The sequence below is a fragment of the Ambystoma mexicanum genome, chromosome 6p, assembly GCF_040938575.1.
Source record: "Ambystoma mexicanum isolate Mex_15411 chromosome 6p, UKY_AmexF1_1, whole genome shotgun sequence".
In the NCBI taxonomy this organism is placed as follows: domain Eukaryota; kingdom Metazoa; phylum Chordata; class Amphibia; order Caudata; family Ambystomatidae; genus Ambystoma; species Ambystoma mexicanum.
This window is the reverse complement of record NC_090935.1, coordinates 151,329,816-151,347,646: the sequence shown is the minus strand read 5'-3', so window position 1 is coordinate 151,347,646 and position 17,831 is coordinate 151,329,816. Positions and strand designations below refer to the sequence as shown.

The window sequence follows — 17,831 nt, the reverse complement described above, 5'->3', positions numbered from 1 at the left end:
CCAGCCCAACGTCCTTGGAAGCAGGCCCCTAACCCTAATCCTAGGCACCAGCCGGTCCCCACAGGGACCTTTTGGACCTTGTCCTGGCGCCGGTGGCACCAGGCTCATCAGAATCATTGGTCCCGGCACTGGAAGCGCCGGGCTCATAGTATGTGTGCAGATGCTTGGGTGGACTTACCTGCAGCAGACCATGCTGTTTACTTACCAGGCACTTAGAAGTCCTCGGTGAACAGGAACTACTTTCTTACCTGGGTGGGGCACCCTCCACTCCCTTGATTCAGCACTGGAAAGTTTCTAGAACTAGAACTCTTTTCTTACCTAGGCGGGGCCGTGGAGGAAGATGCCTCATCACTCCAAGGCTATTTAAACCATACCCGATTGAACAAACGTGCTTCGCGTCATTCTGCATCTGCAGCAGAACTCTCACCAAGTCTGTTCCAGCCTTTCTTCTTTCAATCCTGAATCTGCAAGAATCATACTCACCATTCCTGTATCCAGTCGACAGCAGCACCTGCAGAGACAAGAAACAGCAGGTTAGCAAGGCAGTCTTAACTCGCAGTGCTTACTCACCTGATCCATCGGCTGCGGTCATTTCGGCACGCTGCACTTTCGCCTGTGAAGACAAAAGCATTGTCATTACTTACCGGCACTTCGTGAACTCTGGAATTCTTCACGCTGCATCGCCGCCTGCGGAGATAAAAGCATTGTATTTACTTACGGACATTCCGCGGACTCCGGCGCTGCAATCACACTTCTGAAAGACAAAAGAAGAGACATTATACAGGTATTTACTTACGCTCATCGCGCTCTTCACAATAGAACGCCTGCAAATACTCCGTTGCCTCTTCAGCACGATCTACGCTGCAAGGGAAAAGACAGCTAGAGCGCTTGCATTTACTCACGCATTTCCAGGCGCTTCATTTCATCTTCCTCAAGAGTCCTGCAAGCAAAAGGGGAGAAAAGCATCATACAAAGTCCTGTTCAAATGTTAACGTGCCTTGCACCTAAAGACTCTGAAGACTATAAAGACTAAAAAGGTGTCTGGAAACTCACCGCTCGTGCTATTAACGACGGGAACGGTCCTCTGAGTCCAAGAGGCCTATGTTTCACCAGTGAAGGAACTGGCAACAGTGCCCTGCATCAGACGCAGATGGAGAGTCCAGCTTTCACCTATCTAAGGTGAGCACGTTGACCAGGGGGCTCTACGGAGAAGCTGGGGAGAGAGAGGAAGAGAGGCATTACACAACCCAGACCATTAACCCCTATATTCTTTCACCTGCAGAAACCTCACCCTACGAATTCGTCACACAGTGCGAAGAGGTTCGACCCCAGAAGCCCATTGAGTCCTGCACATCACCTTTCGAGTCACAGACACCTTCCTGCCACGACCTGCGCCTCCGTGGGAATCAGGTGAGCGTTACAGAACGCGAAGCCCACCGCAAAACTCCTACCCAGGCGCAATGGAAACCTCAGACACTGATCACTTAGCCCAGTTGCTCGGGGAATTAAGAGCAGAAGTGCATGCAGCTCGTCAGGAAACAAGATCTCTACGAAGAGAACTAATACTTTCCAAGGAGCGAACAGAGGACCTCGCTAGGCAATTGCTACAAACGCAGGCAGGACAGACACCTCTGCCCGCTCCAGGAGGAAGCTATCCTTCTGCACCATCTGTAAATCCAGTGCAAATCAATCTACCTGGTAATGTGCCCTTGGCTCCGCCCGAACGTTTTTCTGGTGACCCAAAGAAATATGCAGTGTTCATCAACCAGTGCCGCTTACATTTCTTATGTCGACCAGCTGCATTCCCAACAGATCAGACCAAAGTGGCTTTCGTGCTTTCTTATCTCAGTGGCAGCGCCGCAGATTGGTCGATCCCTTTAGTCACCCAGGATGATCCGGTTCTACATGATTTCCAGGGCTTTCAGTCCAGTATGGAGAAACTGTTTGCAAGACATGCACAAGGGCAGGCCTTGGACAATGAACTTCTTTCATTACGACAGGGTAATCAAGACCTCTTGACCTATATAGCCTCATTCAAAAGACTCATAGTGGAAACTCAATGGCCCGAGGATAAGAGAATAACGCTTTTCTACAGAGGCCTGCGTGGAGAGCTCAAGGATGTGTTAGCTCAAGTTGTGAACCCTCCACAAGAATGTTCAGACTATATTGACTTGGTCGTCCAATTGGACCACAGATTACAGAACAGGAAGGCTGATCGCTCTAAATTTGACACCCGAGTGTTTTCTAAACCACAGACTTCTACTAAGGGAGCGGACACTGTGGAACCCATGCAAATAGGGGGGATGAAAGGTCCTTTAAGCCAAAAGGAGTGGGAAAGAAGAAGACAGCTGCAATTATGCCTCTATTGCGGGAACTGAGGGCACTTTCTTCGAGACTGTCCAGTGAAACCAGCTAAGAAGGCTGTAGGAGCCGCAGACACCAGTGCCACAAGTTCTGAGCAGGGAAACGACCTAGCCCGGCAAGTGTAGAGGTCCTCTTGCCGAGCGTTAGGATCTGTCCTGTGACCTCGCATTTCGTGGTGCCCATGGTCCTCATTAGTCCAGCACGTCCGGATCGTTTGCATGCAATTGAAGCTTACATCGACAGCGGAGCAATCGGCAATTATGTGGACCGTGAAATGGCATCAAGGATGAATCTACCCCTTGTCCCTAAGGCAATAAAGGACGTCATTACTACAGTGGATGGCACGGAGATAGCCTCCGGACCAGTAACGCACGCCACCCAAGAAGTGACGCTAGTAAGCCAAGATGGACACCGGCAGAAAATTGTGTTCGATGTGATCAAGGCCCCTCAGTTCCAGATCATTCTGGGAATCCCTTGGTTAGAGAAACACAATCCTCAGATCGACTGACGAGCAAAGACGGTTCAGTTCCCAGAATGTTTTACCACTTGTTATCCTCGGCCTGAAGTTTCAGTGGCGGCAATTTCTTCGGAGGTTCCTACATTACCTTCCGACTACCAGGAATTCCAAGATGTCTTTCGAAAGGATCAAGCTAACACCCTGCCTCCTCATAGGTCTTACGACTGTCAAATAGACTTGATACCCGGAACAACTCCTCCTTGCAGTAGGATTTATGCCCTCACCGAGCCAGAGAATCTTCACCTCAGACAATATCTGGACCAATACCTAGCTAACGGGTTTATCCGTCCTTCTAAGTCTCCAGCTTCCTCGGCTTTGTTCTTCGTTCCGAAAAAGGAAGGATACCTTAGAACTTGTATAGATTACCACGCCCTGAATCAAATCACCGTTAAAAACAGATACCCGTTACCTTTGATCCCTGAACTCCTGGACCAAGTCAAAGAAGCCTGTATATATACAAAGTTGGATCTCAGAGGAGCCTACCACTTGGTACAAATAAAAGAGGGCGATGAATGGAAGACGGCCAAAGCTCAGTCTTCCAGACAGCTTCGCTGGGCTCTGTTTCTGGGTGAGTTTGACTTTATAATCACTTATCGACCCGGCAGTAAAAACGGAAAAGCAGATGCCCTCTCTCGGATGGGAGTAGATGAACATTTGACCAATCCAGAACCAATACCCATAATCCCAGAACAAAGGATTTTGGGGTTAGTCAGCACTCAATCCTTTGAAGACATCAAGACTTCAGTCAAGTCACTCCTAACTCCGGCCGATTTGCAGGACTGGCAATTAAAGGGAAAAGAATTCTCAGTGGATCAAGACCTACCATATTTCCAAGGACGATTGTACTTGCCCTGTGAGAAAATACAAAAACAAGTAATCTCCGCTTATCACGACTCTCTGATGGAGGGTCACCCTGGCATTACCAAAACCATGGAAAAGATCAAAAGACATTTCTGGTGGCCATCATGGAAGAAGGATATTAGAGACTTTGTAATCTCCTGCGGTGTGTGTGCCCAGAATAAAAGTCAGAAGGAGAAACCAGCCGGCCTTTTACACCCTCTGGATATTCCTCCCTGTCCATGGCATACCCTGTCCATGGATTTCATCATGGACTTACCTCCATGCTCAGTGTATAATACCATTTTAGTAGTCGTGGATCTATTCTCCAAGATGGCTCATTTCATTCCCCTGAAGGGCCTACCTTCGGCTTTGGTATTGGCCCGAGAATTCTTAGAAAACATCATTCGGTTACACGGTTTTCCCTCGGTTTTAATCTCTGATAGGGGAAGTCAATTCATCTCCCACTTTTGGCGAAGTTGCTGTCGTCTAGCCCAAATTGATGTAAGACTTTCAACCAGTCACCATCCCCAAACTGACGGACAAACCGAGAGGACAAATCAGACTCTAGAGCAATATCTGCGCTGCATGCGCCAACAAACTGAAAACCCTTGGAAGGATATTCTGTGGATCGCTGAATACGCTTACAACAATTCGACTCATTCTGGAACCAGGAAGACTCCCTTCTTCCTATTATACGGACATCATCCTAGAACCTCTAATTTGGATCCTCCCCAAGAATTTGAAACACCAGCTGTGGATCATTTACACTCTGAGATTACCCGTGCTTTTAAGGAAGCCACTGCCCATCTGCAAAGAGCTAAAGCTCAAGTCAAAAAGGGAGCAGATCGACACCGTAAAGAGGCCCCTCACTACGCAGTAGGAGACCAGGTCTGGTTATCCACTAAGCACCTGCCTCTAAAAGGATCCCGCACCTTCAACCCGAGATACCTTGGACCCTACACCATCTCTACCATAGTTAATCCGGTGGCAGTCAAATTGGAATTACCTACGCATATGAAAATACATCCACTATTCCATGTCTCCTTATTGAAACCAGTACAACCAGAAACTCGATTGACTGAACTCCCAGAACCCGTTTTGGTAGACGGAGAACTCGAATTCGAAGTAAAGAACATCCTAGACTCCAAAATCTCCAGATCTAAATTATACTATCTGGTTGATTGGAAAGGATACGGTCCCCAGGAAAGGTCTTGGGAACCCTCAGAACATGTCCACGCACCTCGTCTGGTCAAGAGATTCCATCTGAATCACCCCGACAAGCCAAAGCCCCCCGAGAAGACACGCTTAGGAGGGGCCTTGAGGGGGGGTACTGTCATGATCACTGCTTCCAAGGAGCCAGGACCAGCCCAACGTCCTTTGAAGCAGGCCCCTAACCCTAATCCTAGGCACCAGCCGGTCCCCACAGGGACCTTTTGGACCTTGTCCTGGCGCCGGTGGCACCAGGCTCATCAGAATCATCGGTCCCGGCACTGGAAGCGCCGGGCTCATAGTATGTGTGCAGATGCTTGGGTGGACTTACCTGCAGCAGACCATGCTGCTTACTTACCAGGCACTTAGAAGTCCTCGGTGAACAGGAACTACTTTCTTACCTGGGTGGGGCACGCTCCACTCCCTGGATTCAGCACTGGAAAGTTTCTAGAACTGGAACTCTTTTCTTACCTAGCCATGGAGGAAGACGCCTCATCACTCCAAGGCTATTTAAACCACACCCGATTGAACAAACGTGCTTCGCGTTATTCTGCATCTGCAGCAGAACTCTCACCGAGTCTGTTCCAGCCTTTCTTCTTTCGATCCTGAATCTGCAAGAATCATACTCACCATTCCTGTATCCAGTCGACAGCAGCACCTGCAGAGACAAGAAACAGCAGGTTAGCAAGGCAGTCTTAACTTGCAGTGCTTACTCACCTGATCCATCGGCTGCGGTCATTTCGGCACGCTGCACTTTCGCCTGTGAAGACAAAAGCATTGTCATTACTTACCGGCACTCCGTGAACTCTGGAATTCTTCACGCTGCATCGCCGCCTGCGGAGATAAAAGCATTGTTTTTACTTAGGGACATTCCGCGGACTCCGGCACTGCAATCACACTTCTGAAAGACAAAAGAAGAGACATTATACAGGTATTTACTTACGCTCATCGCACTCTTCACAATAGAACGCCTGCAAATACTCCGGTGCCTCTTCAGCACGATCTACGCTGCAAGGGAAAAGACAGCTAGAGCGCTTGCATTTACTCACGCATTTCCAGGCGCTTCATTTCATCTTCCTCAAGAGTCCTGCAAGCAAAAGGGGAGAAAAGCATCATACGAAGTCCTGTTCAAATGTTAACGTGCCTTGCACCTAAAGACTCTAAGACTATAAAGACTAAAAAGGTGTCTGGAAACTCACCGCTCGTGCTATTAACGACGGGAACGGTCCTCTGAGTCCAAGAGGCCTATGTTTCACCAGTGAAGGAACTGGCAACAGCGCCCTGCATCAGACGCAGATGGAGAGTCCAGCATTCACCTATCTAAGGTGAGCACGTTGACCAGGAGGCTCTACGGATAAGCTGGGGAGAGAGAGGAAGAGAGGCATTACACAACCCAGACCATTAACCCCTATATTCTTTCACCTGCAGAAACCTCACCCTACGAGTTCGTCACACAGTGCGAAGAGGCTCGACCCCAGAAGCCCATTGAGTCCTGCACATCACCTTTCGAGTCACAGACACCTTCCTGCCACGACCTGCGCCTCCGTGGGAATCAGGTGAGCGTTACAATTTCGGTATTTCTGAAAAAAGGTAAAGATTGTAATCTCCCGTCCAGTTATCGTCCAATTAGCCTAATCAATACGGACAATAAGATTCTTGCCAAGGTCCTAGCTATGCGTCTGGTGCAATTGTTGCCTACTTTGATTGGCGAGGAACAATCTGGTTTCATGAGAAATAGACGTACCTCTAGTGACATCAGGAGGTTATTACTTACTATGGAAATGGCGGATAGGATGAACTGTGATGCTGCGGTCCTTTCGCTTGACGCAGAAAAAGCGTTCGACAGGGTTAGTTGGGATTACTTGTATTCTGTACTGAAGAGGATGAATTTGGGTGAGGAGTTTATCTCTTGGGTCGCTCTACTATATTCCAGACTGACTGCTGCTGTTAAGACTAATGGAGTGATTTCAGAACCCTTTAGTTTGGAGCGCGGCACGCATCAAGGTTGTCCTTTCTCCCCTCTGTTGTTCATTTTGGCAATTGAGCCTCTTGCTGTTGGCATCAAACATGAGCCAGATTTGCAAGGAGTGAGTTGTTGGGGTGTGGTACAAAAAGCTTGGCTTTATGCAGACGACCTTCTATTGGTACTGGAGAACTTGCAGGTGTCCTTACCCAGGTTGATGAGGCTTTTATCTGAGTTTCATGATTGTTCAGGCTATAAAATTAACCGCGTGAAGTCTGAAGTTTTGCCTCTGTCGAATAGATGTGATAAGGCACTGGTTACGGGGTTGGGGTTTACTTGGTGTGATGTACGCTTGCGTTATTTGGGGGCATGGCTGACGTATCCTCTTTCCAAGATGGTTGATGAGAACATGAGTGTGGTTATTCGGGAATGTAAATCGGATCTAGAACGGTGGTCATTGCTTAATCTTTCTTTATGGGGTAAAGTTAATGCCCTGAAGATGAATACAACTCCTAAGATCAACTTTGTATCTGGCATGCTTCCTTTGGAAATTAAGAGCTGCTACTGGAATGATTTGGACCGCCTAGTTCAGGAATTTTTGTGGGACAAAAAGCCACCAAGACTTAGTCTATGGAAGTTGCAGCTTCTAGTTCATTTAGGTGGACTGGGGGTACCGAATTTTCGGGCTTACCATTTGGCCTTTTCAGCTCATTCTTTTGTACCATTTTTAACAGGTGAATTAGACAGCTGGGCAGTGGCGGAGTCGAGTGCCTATGGGCCGCTGGGCCCGACAGCCTTGTTGACTACACATACCAAGATTCAGGGTGGTAATTTGATGGCAACGTTATTTTTGCGCAATTCATGGATTGCAGTTTTGTCATTGCTTGGTCGGGATGCATTCAAGTCCAGGAGTGCCTCTATTTGGTTGAATCCTAGGATTAGGGACAATTTGAGGACAGTTTTTTGGCCTGAATGGTTTTTGATGGGTATTACACAGGTTTCTGATTTGGGGAATGATGATCGGTGGTTGACCGCAGCAGAGCTGAGAGAGAGATGGAATTTTGATGGTTTATCGGACTCAGCTTATATATGGCTAAAGAGGGCGGTTGGTGAGGTTGACTGGTCTGACTCCTTGGATGTGTGCGCTTTGCTGACAGACTCTAACAGTGAGAAGAGTGGTGGTTTGGCTAGTAGGCTCTACAAGCTAATGGTGTCACATTTTCGGTGTAATGACAATTTGCGGAGAGTATGGAGTGAGAAAATAGGATCAGAAATTGATGTGGATGATTGGCAGAATATGTGTAGTAATGTATCGTTGTGCTCTCTGAATCTAAGTGAACGGTCTCGACAGATCAAGATCCTGAATCGAGTGTATTGGTGCCCTGAAACATTGCATAAAAGAGGCATGTCTGACAGTTCGGACTGTTGGGGGTGCGTTCAGGCAGTAGGGTCATTGGAACACATGTTGTGGAATTGTGTGAGGGTCAGAGATTTTTGGAGTGATGTCTGTGATGTGTGTGTCAGGATTACTGGAGGAGGGCCGGTCCTTGATTTTAGGACGGTAATCCCGGGTGATGATTCTGGGTTGGGGGATGTCAGCTCAGCCCATAAGAAGTGGATTTTCCGTGCATTCATTGTGGCCAAGAGGTTGATTCTCCGAGGATGGAAAGGACGGGTCCCTCCGTCCTATGAGGAGTGGATTCAGGAAATGCATTGCCTGTCACGGACAGAGAAATTGATTTACAAATTGAAAGGTAAATTGTCTACATATGAGAAGATCTGGAATGAGTTCAATGACTTCTTTTAAGTTGCTTCTTACTTATTTATGTACTTTCTTTTGTGTACTTTCTGTTTTTGTAATATTACTGTTGCTGACGTGTTGCATATATTGTGTATATTATAAATAAATAATTTAAAAAATAAAAAAAAAAGCCATGGAAAGACGATTGGGTGGGCTCCTGACTGGGGTTTGATCAGGCTTGTCAGTCACTGAATTCCTACCATAGATGTGAATTAATAATGCTTTGTCAACAGTAATAAAGTATCCAAGGTCAAAAAATAATTTTGAAATGCTTTTGATTAATATATACGATCAACCAAGAGAAAGTAACACTAGAATGTTGTAATCCTACATTGAAAAGGTTTTTTATATCTGGTTGCATGATGATGTAGAGTGGAATGTTATGATTGCCGGTGATTTTAATATGAAATTCACAGATATTGATGTTAGCTTTTCCGATCTTCGCCCAGATATGTTTAGAAATGGTACCCACTGGTCTATATTCTTGGATTGTTGGAATCTGAAATTCATGAATCCACAAAGGACAAGCCTTGAGGATGAGTTGCAGACATTATTACTTGGCATAGGGGCTCTCAGAACTCGAGAATAGATTCTATTTTTGTTTCTCAGGATCTTTGTGGGTATAGCTCGGTAGTTACTGACCTGCATTGTGCTGTCAATGAAGCATTCTGTGGCAGCAGAAATATAATGCAGTATTAGGGTTGATGGAAGGCACTAGGCAGAGAAATCGCGTAAGATGGGGCGGTCATATGGTGGCGACATTTAGTGGTATAATTCTAGGTTTATTTATGGAGATCCATCTGGATTACCCACTAGGAACTGGATGGGAAAGGCGTATTAAGGATACAATGTTTAAAATTAGTTCTGCTGTGGATCTAGTACAAGAAGGGGTAGAAAATGTGTGCTGGATAAGAAAAGTAAGGATGTAGTATTCGACCCACCGATTGTTTGTGAAAGAGGAAATTGCTTTAGAGCTGAGCTTCGTAATGACAAAAAGGAGATTTGAATTGAAGCAATAAGTTAAAATACAAAAATTGGATGAGATTACATAGACAAACTGAGAGGAGTGCAAATTGTTTTTTGACCTATGAAGCAATGTCTGGGGGTAGTCAGAAATGTTAGCATTAACAAGATGATTGGTTAAGACATGTATGGGCTTATAAGGAGGAGATTAAGACCTATGATTGGCCACCAGGGATGTTGGTGGAATATCGTAATGTCAATAATAAGGGTGACTGGTTTACATTCAAAGAGGAGGACATATATAGAATGATCTTAAAATTGAAGTCCTCAAGCCCCCCAAGACCTGATTTTACTCCAAATACAGTAATTTAGGCATTTCCCCAGCTTTGGGCTAAAATGCTATGTTGTCTGGTTCGGGATATAACTAAAACAGGATGCATTCCCTCCGGTTGGAAGCAGCCGAATCCCATTTCAATTTTGAAAAAGGAAGAAAGAACATATCCCAGCAATTATAGGTTGTTTGCATTGACCAATGTGATTTCTAAGATATTTGCATTATGCCTATTGGAAAAGTTGAATGAATGAGTAAAGGAGTTAGAGTGATTCCTTACCAACAAACAGGCTTTAGAAAAGAGATGGGGTGCATCAGTAATATGTGGGCGTTGATACATCTCATTTAAGTGACATTGGCCAATGTGGATACCAAATTATATATCTGTTACATAGATTATTCCATGGCATACATCTATTATGGCAGAAAAAGGCTCCCCTTGGCTGTAACCCAGAACTATTAACTTTGGTTATAAAGCTTTATCAAGAGACTCCTTCTTGCTATCCGGTTGGATGTTGACGATAACATCTATGCAGATATTGGAACTAACAGGGGGGGGGGTCAAACAGGATTGTGTGTTGGCCCCCTTGCTGTACAACCTGTTTGTCTTTAATTTGCAACAAAGTCTGAATGACTGCAATGAATTTGGGTAAGGATCAATTGGTGTGGATCTCCTGCACGGATGACACCTTGGTACTCGATAAAACGGCCATAGGTCAACAGAGAAGTATTAATGCTCTGGAAGGATATTCGAAGGCTAATGGTCTACCTATTAATGGTATGAAAACTTAAGTTATGGTAATTGGGAAGGCCAGGATGAGGGATAAGAAATGTATTTGGAAATGTAACGGTGCCCCGAAAGAGGTGGTACAGGATTATATGGATCGCGGCTCACCCATTAGCAATAAGCTAAAGGGGGGCGTTATTGGAAACTTCATAGAAATTATTATTATATGGAGATATCTTTTACATCTTCCTTTGTGTGTGCCTATAGAAGCTATCTGATATCACTAACAACGTCGTAGAGGATGGCGAGAAGTTTGCTTTACTTAAAAAATATTGCATTTGGATCTAAATAGAGAGTCCTTGTTAAAACACTCTGTGCGTAGTGCCAGATTGTTTAGACACCTTGAAGTTGAAGTATGTGGGTTTTTGGAGATTATAGACATGAAGGTTGAAGATATTTTTAATCTGACAGTGGCTAGCAGAGAAATGAAACAGAATGCTTGTCTGTGGCATCGAGGCCTACTGGTGGATACGCTGGCAATGAAATCGACGTTGAAAGAGTATGTGATGCAAGGTTTTCAATTTCCTTCCCCGTTTTCTTAACTCAGCAAATTTCAAAATGTGGTGGTCAGAGATTTTATTAGGCAAATGTGTTAAAATCAATTAGCAACATATGAAATAATTGGTACATGGCATGACATCCCATATGACCAGAGATTATGCCGATTGTTTAAAGGCAGTATTGAGACGATTAGAGATAGTTTAACGAAATGCCTTAAGTTAAAATCAAAATATGAAGTGAGTTACAATGTGTTTGTGAGTAAACTTGAGAATATTGAAGGAGATCAGTTTTGAGGTGCCGTTTTCTCTGCTGACTCATTGGTCATTACCACAGCAGCATTTTTATATCTGGAAAAAGTTTTCAAAGAGGGTATAGAACTTCTTTTATCTAACATTGGAATTTTAAGGTTTGAAAAATGTAACTGGAAGTGGTGCTGGCTATACATTTTATGTAGAGTTGATGATGGGACATAATGAATGTTAATGTTGTTTTTCTTCAATGGATTCTAATTATTCTGTGGTTTAAAGAAATGTTGTATGTATTTTGCATGTATTTTATGTGTTGAGGTTTGAATTTAAGGTTTGTAATAAACCAAAAAACACAATAATAAAAAGATTCCTTAAATCTATGAGGATTTCAACTCCCCTTTAGGCCTCTTTTTAGGCATGCACATCCCCCTTACAAATTAACATATCACCCCAAATATTTTGCAAATTAACATTCCTCCACAACGGAGCTCACCCATAACAGCAATGACACCATAATTCATAAAACACAATAATCTGAAGAGGAAATTAATTTTGTGTTTTCTGTGCATTATTTATTGTATATGTATAAAGTTTTATACTAAAACTATATCACATGAAATAAATAAATAAACACAAAGTTATGGTACTGTTGGGGCACTCCTCGTGTCACCCTGCAAGGATATCTGGGTTCAACCTGTGAGTCACAGTAGCATCTCTCTCTCTCTCTCTCTGTCTCCAGTATGGTTTCAAAATCCATGCTCATGCATTGCCATGGTTGTGCTCTCAGTGTCATGTCATCTGGAGAGCTGATTTGGTGCAGTGATTTGCTGCCACCACACATGCATTATCCTACGGCCTGTTACAGTTAGGTGTCCGGCTTGGGGAACCACAACCTCTCACGCAAATGAACGTTAGTCCACATACCCTGCTGGCTCACAAAAAGTAGCCCTATTATGTGGTCTGTTAGGACTGGGTGTACTACGATTCGGCAGTCCCGGATTGACCAACCCTCTTTAGATAGCGCCAGTTGTGCTCGCTCTCCCTAAGACCCTTGAATCGTACCTCTTCTCTTGGCATAATCGGCAAATTAGATCTCCTCTCCTCTCCGCTGCATGCTGGTGCGTTCCAGGCGAGTTCGAGGGGTTAAGGAGCTCACTTTTCTTCCATCTGCTTTGCTGGAAGTGTGTGTGGATGCTGTTAGAGCATCTCACCACAAACGAGCAGAATCACCTGGGCAATGTACTACCCTTGTTGCAAAACTGCATCTCATGATCATTAGGGAGCCTGACCCTCTTGCTGAGATGCACTGCTTACAGGCACATGCCAGGCCTCACTTTCCTTCCCTCTTCAAGGTGGCAACGATCAACTGGAGGGGCGGATACCCCGGTAGCTGTTAGCCATGCCCTCCCCACAGTGTCACATGGAGTCCAGCAGGGCAAGCGGTGTCTCCCATCCTAGCTTTACACACACACAAACACACACACACACACACACACAGCAACTCTGGCCACCTATCTAGTACTTTGGAGCCATGGCCACCCCTCACCATCTGCAGTGGCTCAGCCGTGTAGATACAGAGAGCGGCCGGGCCACCTGTTCTCACTGGAACCAGACGGAACACGATCATGGTGGCCTCAGCGAGAGATAGCAGTACGAAAAAAACGACATACATGATGCATGCAGCTAGTTGACTCCATATGTGCTTGTGGTCATCTTATCATGTTTTACGTTGCGTGATGATGCTCTCTGCATCATCACACCTGCTATGAAGTGGTGCGTGAAAGAAAATAAGCCCAACCTCTTTTCTAACAACGTAAAACTCTAGTGAAGAGCACAACACTTTTCCACTGCCTGTAGCTGGCATGCAGATGCTATTTCTGGCAACACTCCTAACAAGTGAGCATTGTAACTGATCTACTAAGAGCATATAGTCTATTTTAAAATAGTGATGTATTATTCATTTTGAGGACATGAAATTAGCAGCGGAGGGTGGCTGAGAGACAGGCATGCAATTAAATGGCGATTAGTTCTATATATACTATACAAAAGTACTTTATTTCTGTCTTAATTATGCACTAATGAATTCTGATCTAAGTAAACCAGGTGTTAAGACATTCATTTATTCCTAGGCAGAACAGATGCCTCTTTCACTAGTAGGAACGAAGGACGGTGGCAGGTGACATGATAACGTGCTGCTTAGGGTTCCATGAACCAAATTACCAACACAAAAAATCCCAGTGAAAGGCACTGAACATAAGGACAGGTGTATCCACAAGGGAGCAGAGCCTCAATGCGGCGGTGGACGAAGCACCCAAATCTTGGGACAACCAGAAAGGTCAGCACAGGAGGGGATGTCAAATAGAGGAGTGGTTCATGCTAGCTCCTTGACAACACTCTGCCCTCCTGTTTCAAAGTAGGAGCTGTTCCATTGCCAGGACTGAGCCACACAAGAAACTTGGGATAGGAGGTATTTGTGGCATGACCAGCAAGCACATGGAGTTGTTGGCGGTCATATGGAGGGTGGTTGTTCACATGCCCCAGCCCAGTTGGACACTTAAATTCGTTTATTGTTCTAAACCTGCAGAAAGGGACAAGCAGAAGGCTGGTGAAAGGTTCCACAAATCATATAGAAATTCCCACACCTCCCACCCCTCTTTCTGGAAGACTAGACAACAAGTCTTGAGAACCACAACCAGATTGTGGAGACCTTGTTAGCTCTTTTGTGGTGTGGGGTGTGAGGCTGAATACTTGCCTCTTGAAGTGCTGCCATGAAGTCCCACTGGGCTGTCCCTTCTTTCGGTGGCTTCGATGCGTGCAGGTGAAGCGAGTCCCCATTGGCCAGAGTGTCCAAACACATAACAAAGGCCACATTGTCATGGAATAAGCTGGTTTCTGAAAGTGACAGAGATTGCGGGTCAGTAGTGAAACAAACCTCAGGTGAAATAGATAAAACCTACACATGTTAGCAAATCGTAGCCTTAGGAGATATGACCAAAAGGCAATGTCTGCAGCCTGCTTCACCATGTTTCACTGCGTGAAAGAGGGTCCAGCACACTGTGAAAAAGTGGAGAGGGTGGTACAGGCGTCCCTGACCTTCAACCGGGGATGGCGCCAGGGCCTTTCAACATTTTCACTTGAAAAGGGCCTCCGACCCGTGGGTACCCGACAAACAAAACTTAACAGATTTGCTTAGAAGTCTTGTCGAATTTCTGCTGCCATGCTGCCTGCATTTCTTTCTTCTGCTGTGTGGAGGACAGCATATTTCCATGGTAATCTACACACGGTAAACCCCATGTTTTGCTATGTTTAGGATTTTGCCACAGAATCAAGGCGCAAGCTGTGACTGTGAACATAATATTATTATTATTATTATGATTATTATTATGATTATTATTATTATTATTATTATTATTATTATTATTCCTAAAATAGCATTCTTCTTATCATTATGTTGATATTAGTCCTGCAATCAAGCAAGGATGATGTCGTTATGTTATGTTAAAGGCTCTTATACTGTGCATTGTTGCCACCTACGTGGTCTCTTGGCACTCTGGCGGATCTGTAAAGCAAGGGGCAACAGGGTAAGTTAGTAGGACTGAGTGGGAGAAAGAGCAAGAGAGCTGTGAATGTGCTGTTGACAGCGTTCACTGAGCATAGGTGTGTTTTTCGGTTGATAGCCGTCATTTCGTTGTTGTGCTGTAGTGAAGTGTGTGGGGTTTGTTGTGCTGTAGAGGTATGGTTGTGTTTAGATCAGCGGTCGAGAGCTGTATGCAGAAGGTTGAGTTTTTAGGAGGGTTGGCTAGTGGCAGTGCCCTTTCCTTCCCCCGTTATTATTACTGTGTCCAATATCCCTTCCCATACCGTGCATTCTGGTGTGCTGCAATTACCACCTCTACGGTGTATGCAGAAGGGTGGCTTTTTAGTAGGGTTGGCTAGTGGCAGTGCCCTTTCCTTCCGCCGCTGTTATTACTAACTGTTGCAAATATCCCTTCCCCTGCCGTACATTCTAGTGTGCTGCAATTACCACCTCTACGGTGTATGCAGAAGGGTGGCTTTTTAGTAGGGTTGTTTAGCAGCAGTACCTTTTCTACCCAAAGTGCTTTCTATTGGGCTGAACACGAATTACATGTCATCAGTTCCTCTCCAAGTAACTGTTTTTAGTTTGGGGTATTATAAACAAAAACTATTGCATTCGAGTGCAGCTAGGGAGAAATGGCATATGAGGCGGAACACACAGCTTGTAGGTGTTTGGTTATTTGCCCACCCATTGGCTGCCCATGGCCATGCTCATCTGCATAGCCATTCCTACCCAGTTACTGCCCCTCCCGCCGCAAAACACTCTTGGCCAGTAGCGGTATTACCGTTTGATGGTATCCCACCGTATTTAACAGCGGATTTACAACTAAACATATGAGATGCAATTACTTAATTTGAGCTATAAAGGAGCTCCTGGTATAATAACATTTTTTAACCAGTTCTGCCTTCAGCCACTCAATGTATAAGCACTATGTGTGTCCTTCACAATAGACCTGTTAAAAACAAGCATGGCAAAGCCAACAGTTTTGGCTTGCGCACAAGTATTAATCCTTTGGCAGGCACTACTATTATGCTCCCAGGTACTCGCCCCATTTGGCAGCTACTAGCCTCAATGGCCAGTTAATACCACTACAGCAGTTCCTGGCAAGTGCCTTTCCTGTGCCACACAAAAGCCCAAATTGTTGGCATTGCCAATGTTTGTTTCCAATTGCTTTTAATCTACAATCTTGTCCCTATCACCCTTCCAAACACATCATCATCCATATCTTGCACTGACACCACACTAGACTCGTACCTCAGTAAATGAACCAGGTAAGGGCATCTACAGCGCTCGCAAGACAAGGCCGCAGTGTTGGGTGATGCCGGTGCGCAGGAGACGCTACCCAACGATTCTTAGCCTGCATTACTATGTCCACGCTTCTGAGCCTTTAAGAACCGAGGCTCGGACCATCTGTGGCAAAGCCCTTGCAGGACAAGGCCATAGTGTTGAGTGAAGCAGGTGTGCAGGAGATGCTGCCCAACGATACATAGCATGCATCACTATGTCCACCCTTCTGAGCCTTTACGAACAGAGGTTTAGACCCTCTGTGACAAATCCCTTGCATGAGAAGGCAGCAGTGTTAAGCAACGCAGGTGCGCATGAGACGCTGCCCAATGATACGTAGCACACATTACTACATCTACGCTTCTGAGCCTTTAAGAACCGAGGTTCGGACACTCTGCGGCAAAGCCCTCACAGGACAAGGCTGCAGTTTTGAGCGACGCAGGTGCGCATGAGACGCGGCCCGATGAAATGTAGCATGCATCGCTACGTCAACCATTCCGAGCCTTTAAGAACCAAGGTTCGGACCCTCTGCAGCAATAAGCTCCCAGGACAAGGTCGCAGGGTTGAATGATTCAGGTGTGCAAGAGACTCCGCCCGATGATGCATAGCATGCATCACTACTTCCATGCTTCCGAGCCTTTAAGGACTAAGGCTCGGGCCCTTTGTGGCAAAGCCCTCGCAGGACAATGCTGCAGTGTTGGGTGATGCAGGTATGCAGGAGTCGTTGCCTGATGTTACATAGCACACATCGCTACGTCCACGCTTCTGAGCCTTTGAGAACTGTGGTTCGGACCCTCTGAAGCAAAGCCCTCGCCAAACAAGGCTGTGGTGTTGAGCGATGCAGGTGCGCAGGAGAAGCTGCCAGAGGATACGTAGCACGCATCGCTACACCCATGCTTCTGAGCCTTTAAGAACCAAGGTCCGGACCTTCTGCGGCAAAGCCCTTAGCAGGACAAGGCTGGGGTGTTGAGCGAACCAGGTGTTTGGCAGCGATAGGGTAGTGGCACAGATCGTGAGTGTGGAAGACTTCACCCTCCTTTCTGTGACCGCAAGGTAAGAAGGTATGGGGAGCACTAGTACTGCTACACTCCACACATCCCCTGACCTTGTGCTCCTCTCCCTCTGCACACACATTTCACCCTGCAACCAGTCCTCGCACACCTCCCTCCCCGTATGCACTCGCCTTGTGCACTCCCTCGCAACTTAGGCTTGTGTGCTCTCTTGCAGCTTAGGCTGCGTGTGCTCTCTTGCAATTTAGGCCACGTGCATTCTCTCGCTTCTTAGGCCACATTCTCTCCCTGCTACTCAGCCCACGTGTGCTCCCTCACATCAGGCCACGCCACAATTTAGGCCGCATGTGCTCCCTTGCAACTTAGGCCATGCGCACTTCCTTGCATCCTAGGACGAGTGCCCTCCTTCGTATCTTAGGCCGCCAGCATCTTGTGT

At 45.9% G+C, this 17,831-nt stretch overlaps 1 protein-coding gene across 1 annotated transcript in view; it reads right to left on the bottom strand.

Annotated features, from left to right (window-relative positions):
* The window catches only part of LOC138510706 (BOS complex subunit NCLN-like), a 426,819-nt gene that overhangs the window by 175,968 nt on the left and 233,020 nt on the right, over positions 1 to 17,831 (bottom strand). The window contains exon 8 of the mRNA XM_069626473.1: positions 14,277 to 14,416. Coding sequence (XP_069482574.1) covers positions 14,277 to 14,416 — 140 coding nt within the window. The remainder of the gene's footprint in view (positions 1 to 14,276; positions 14,417 to 17,831) is intronic.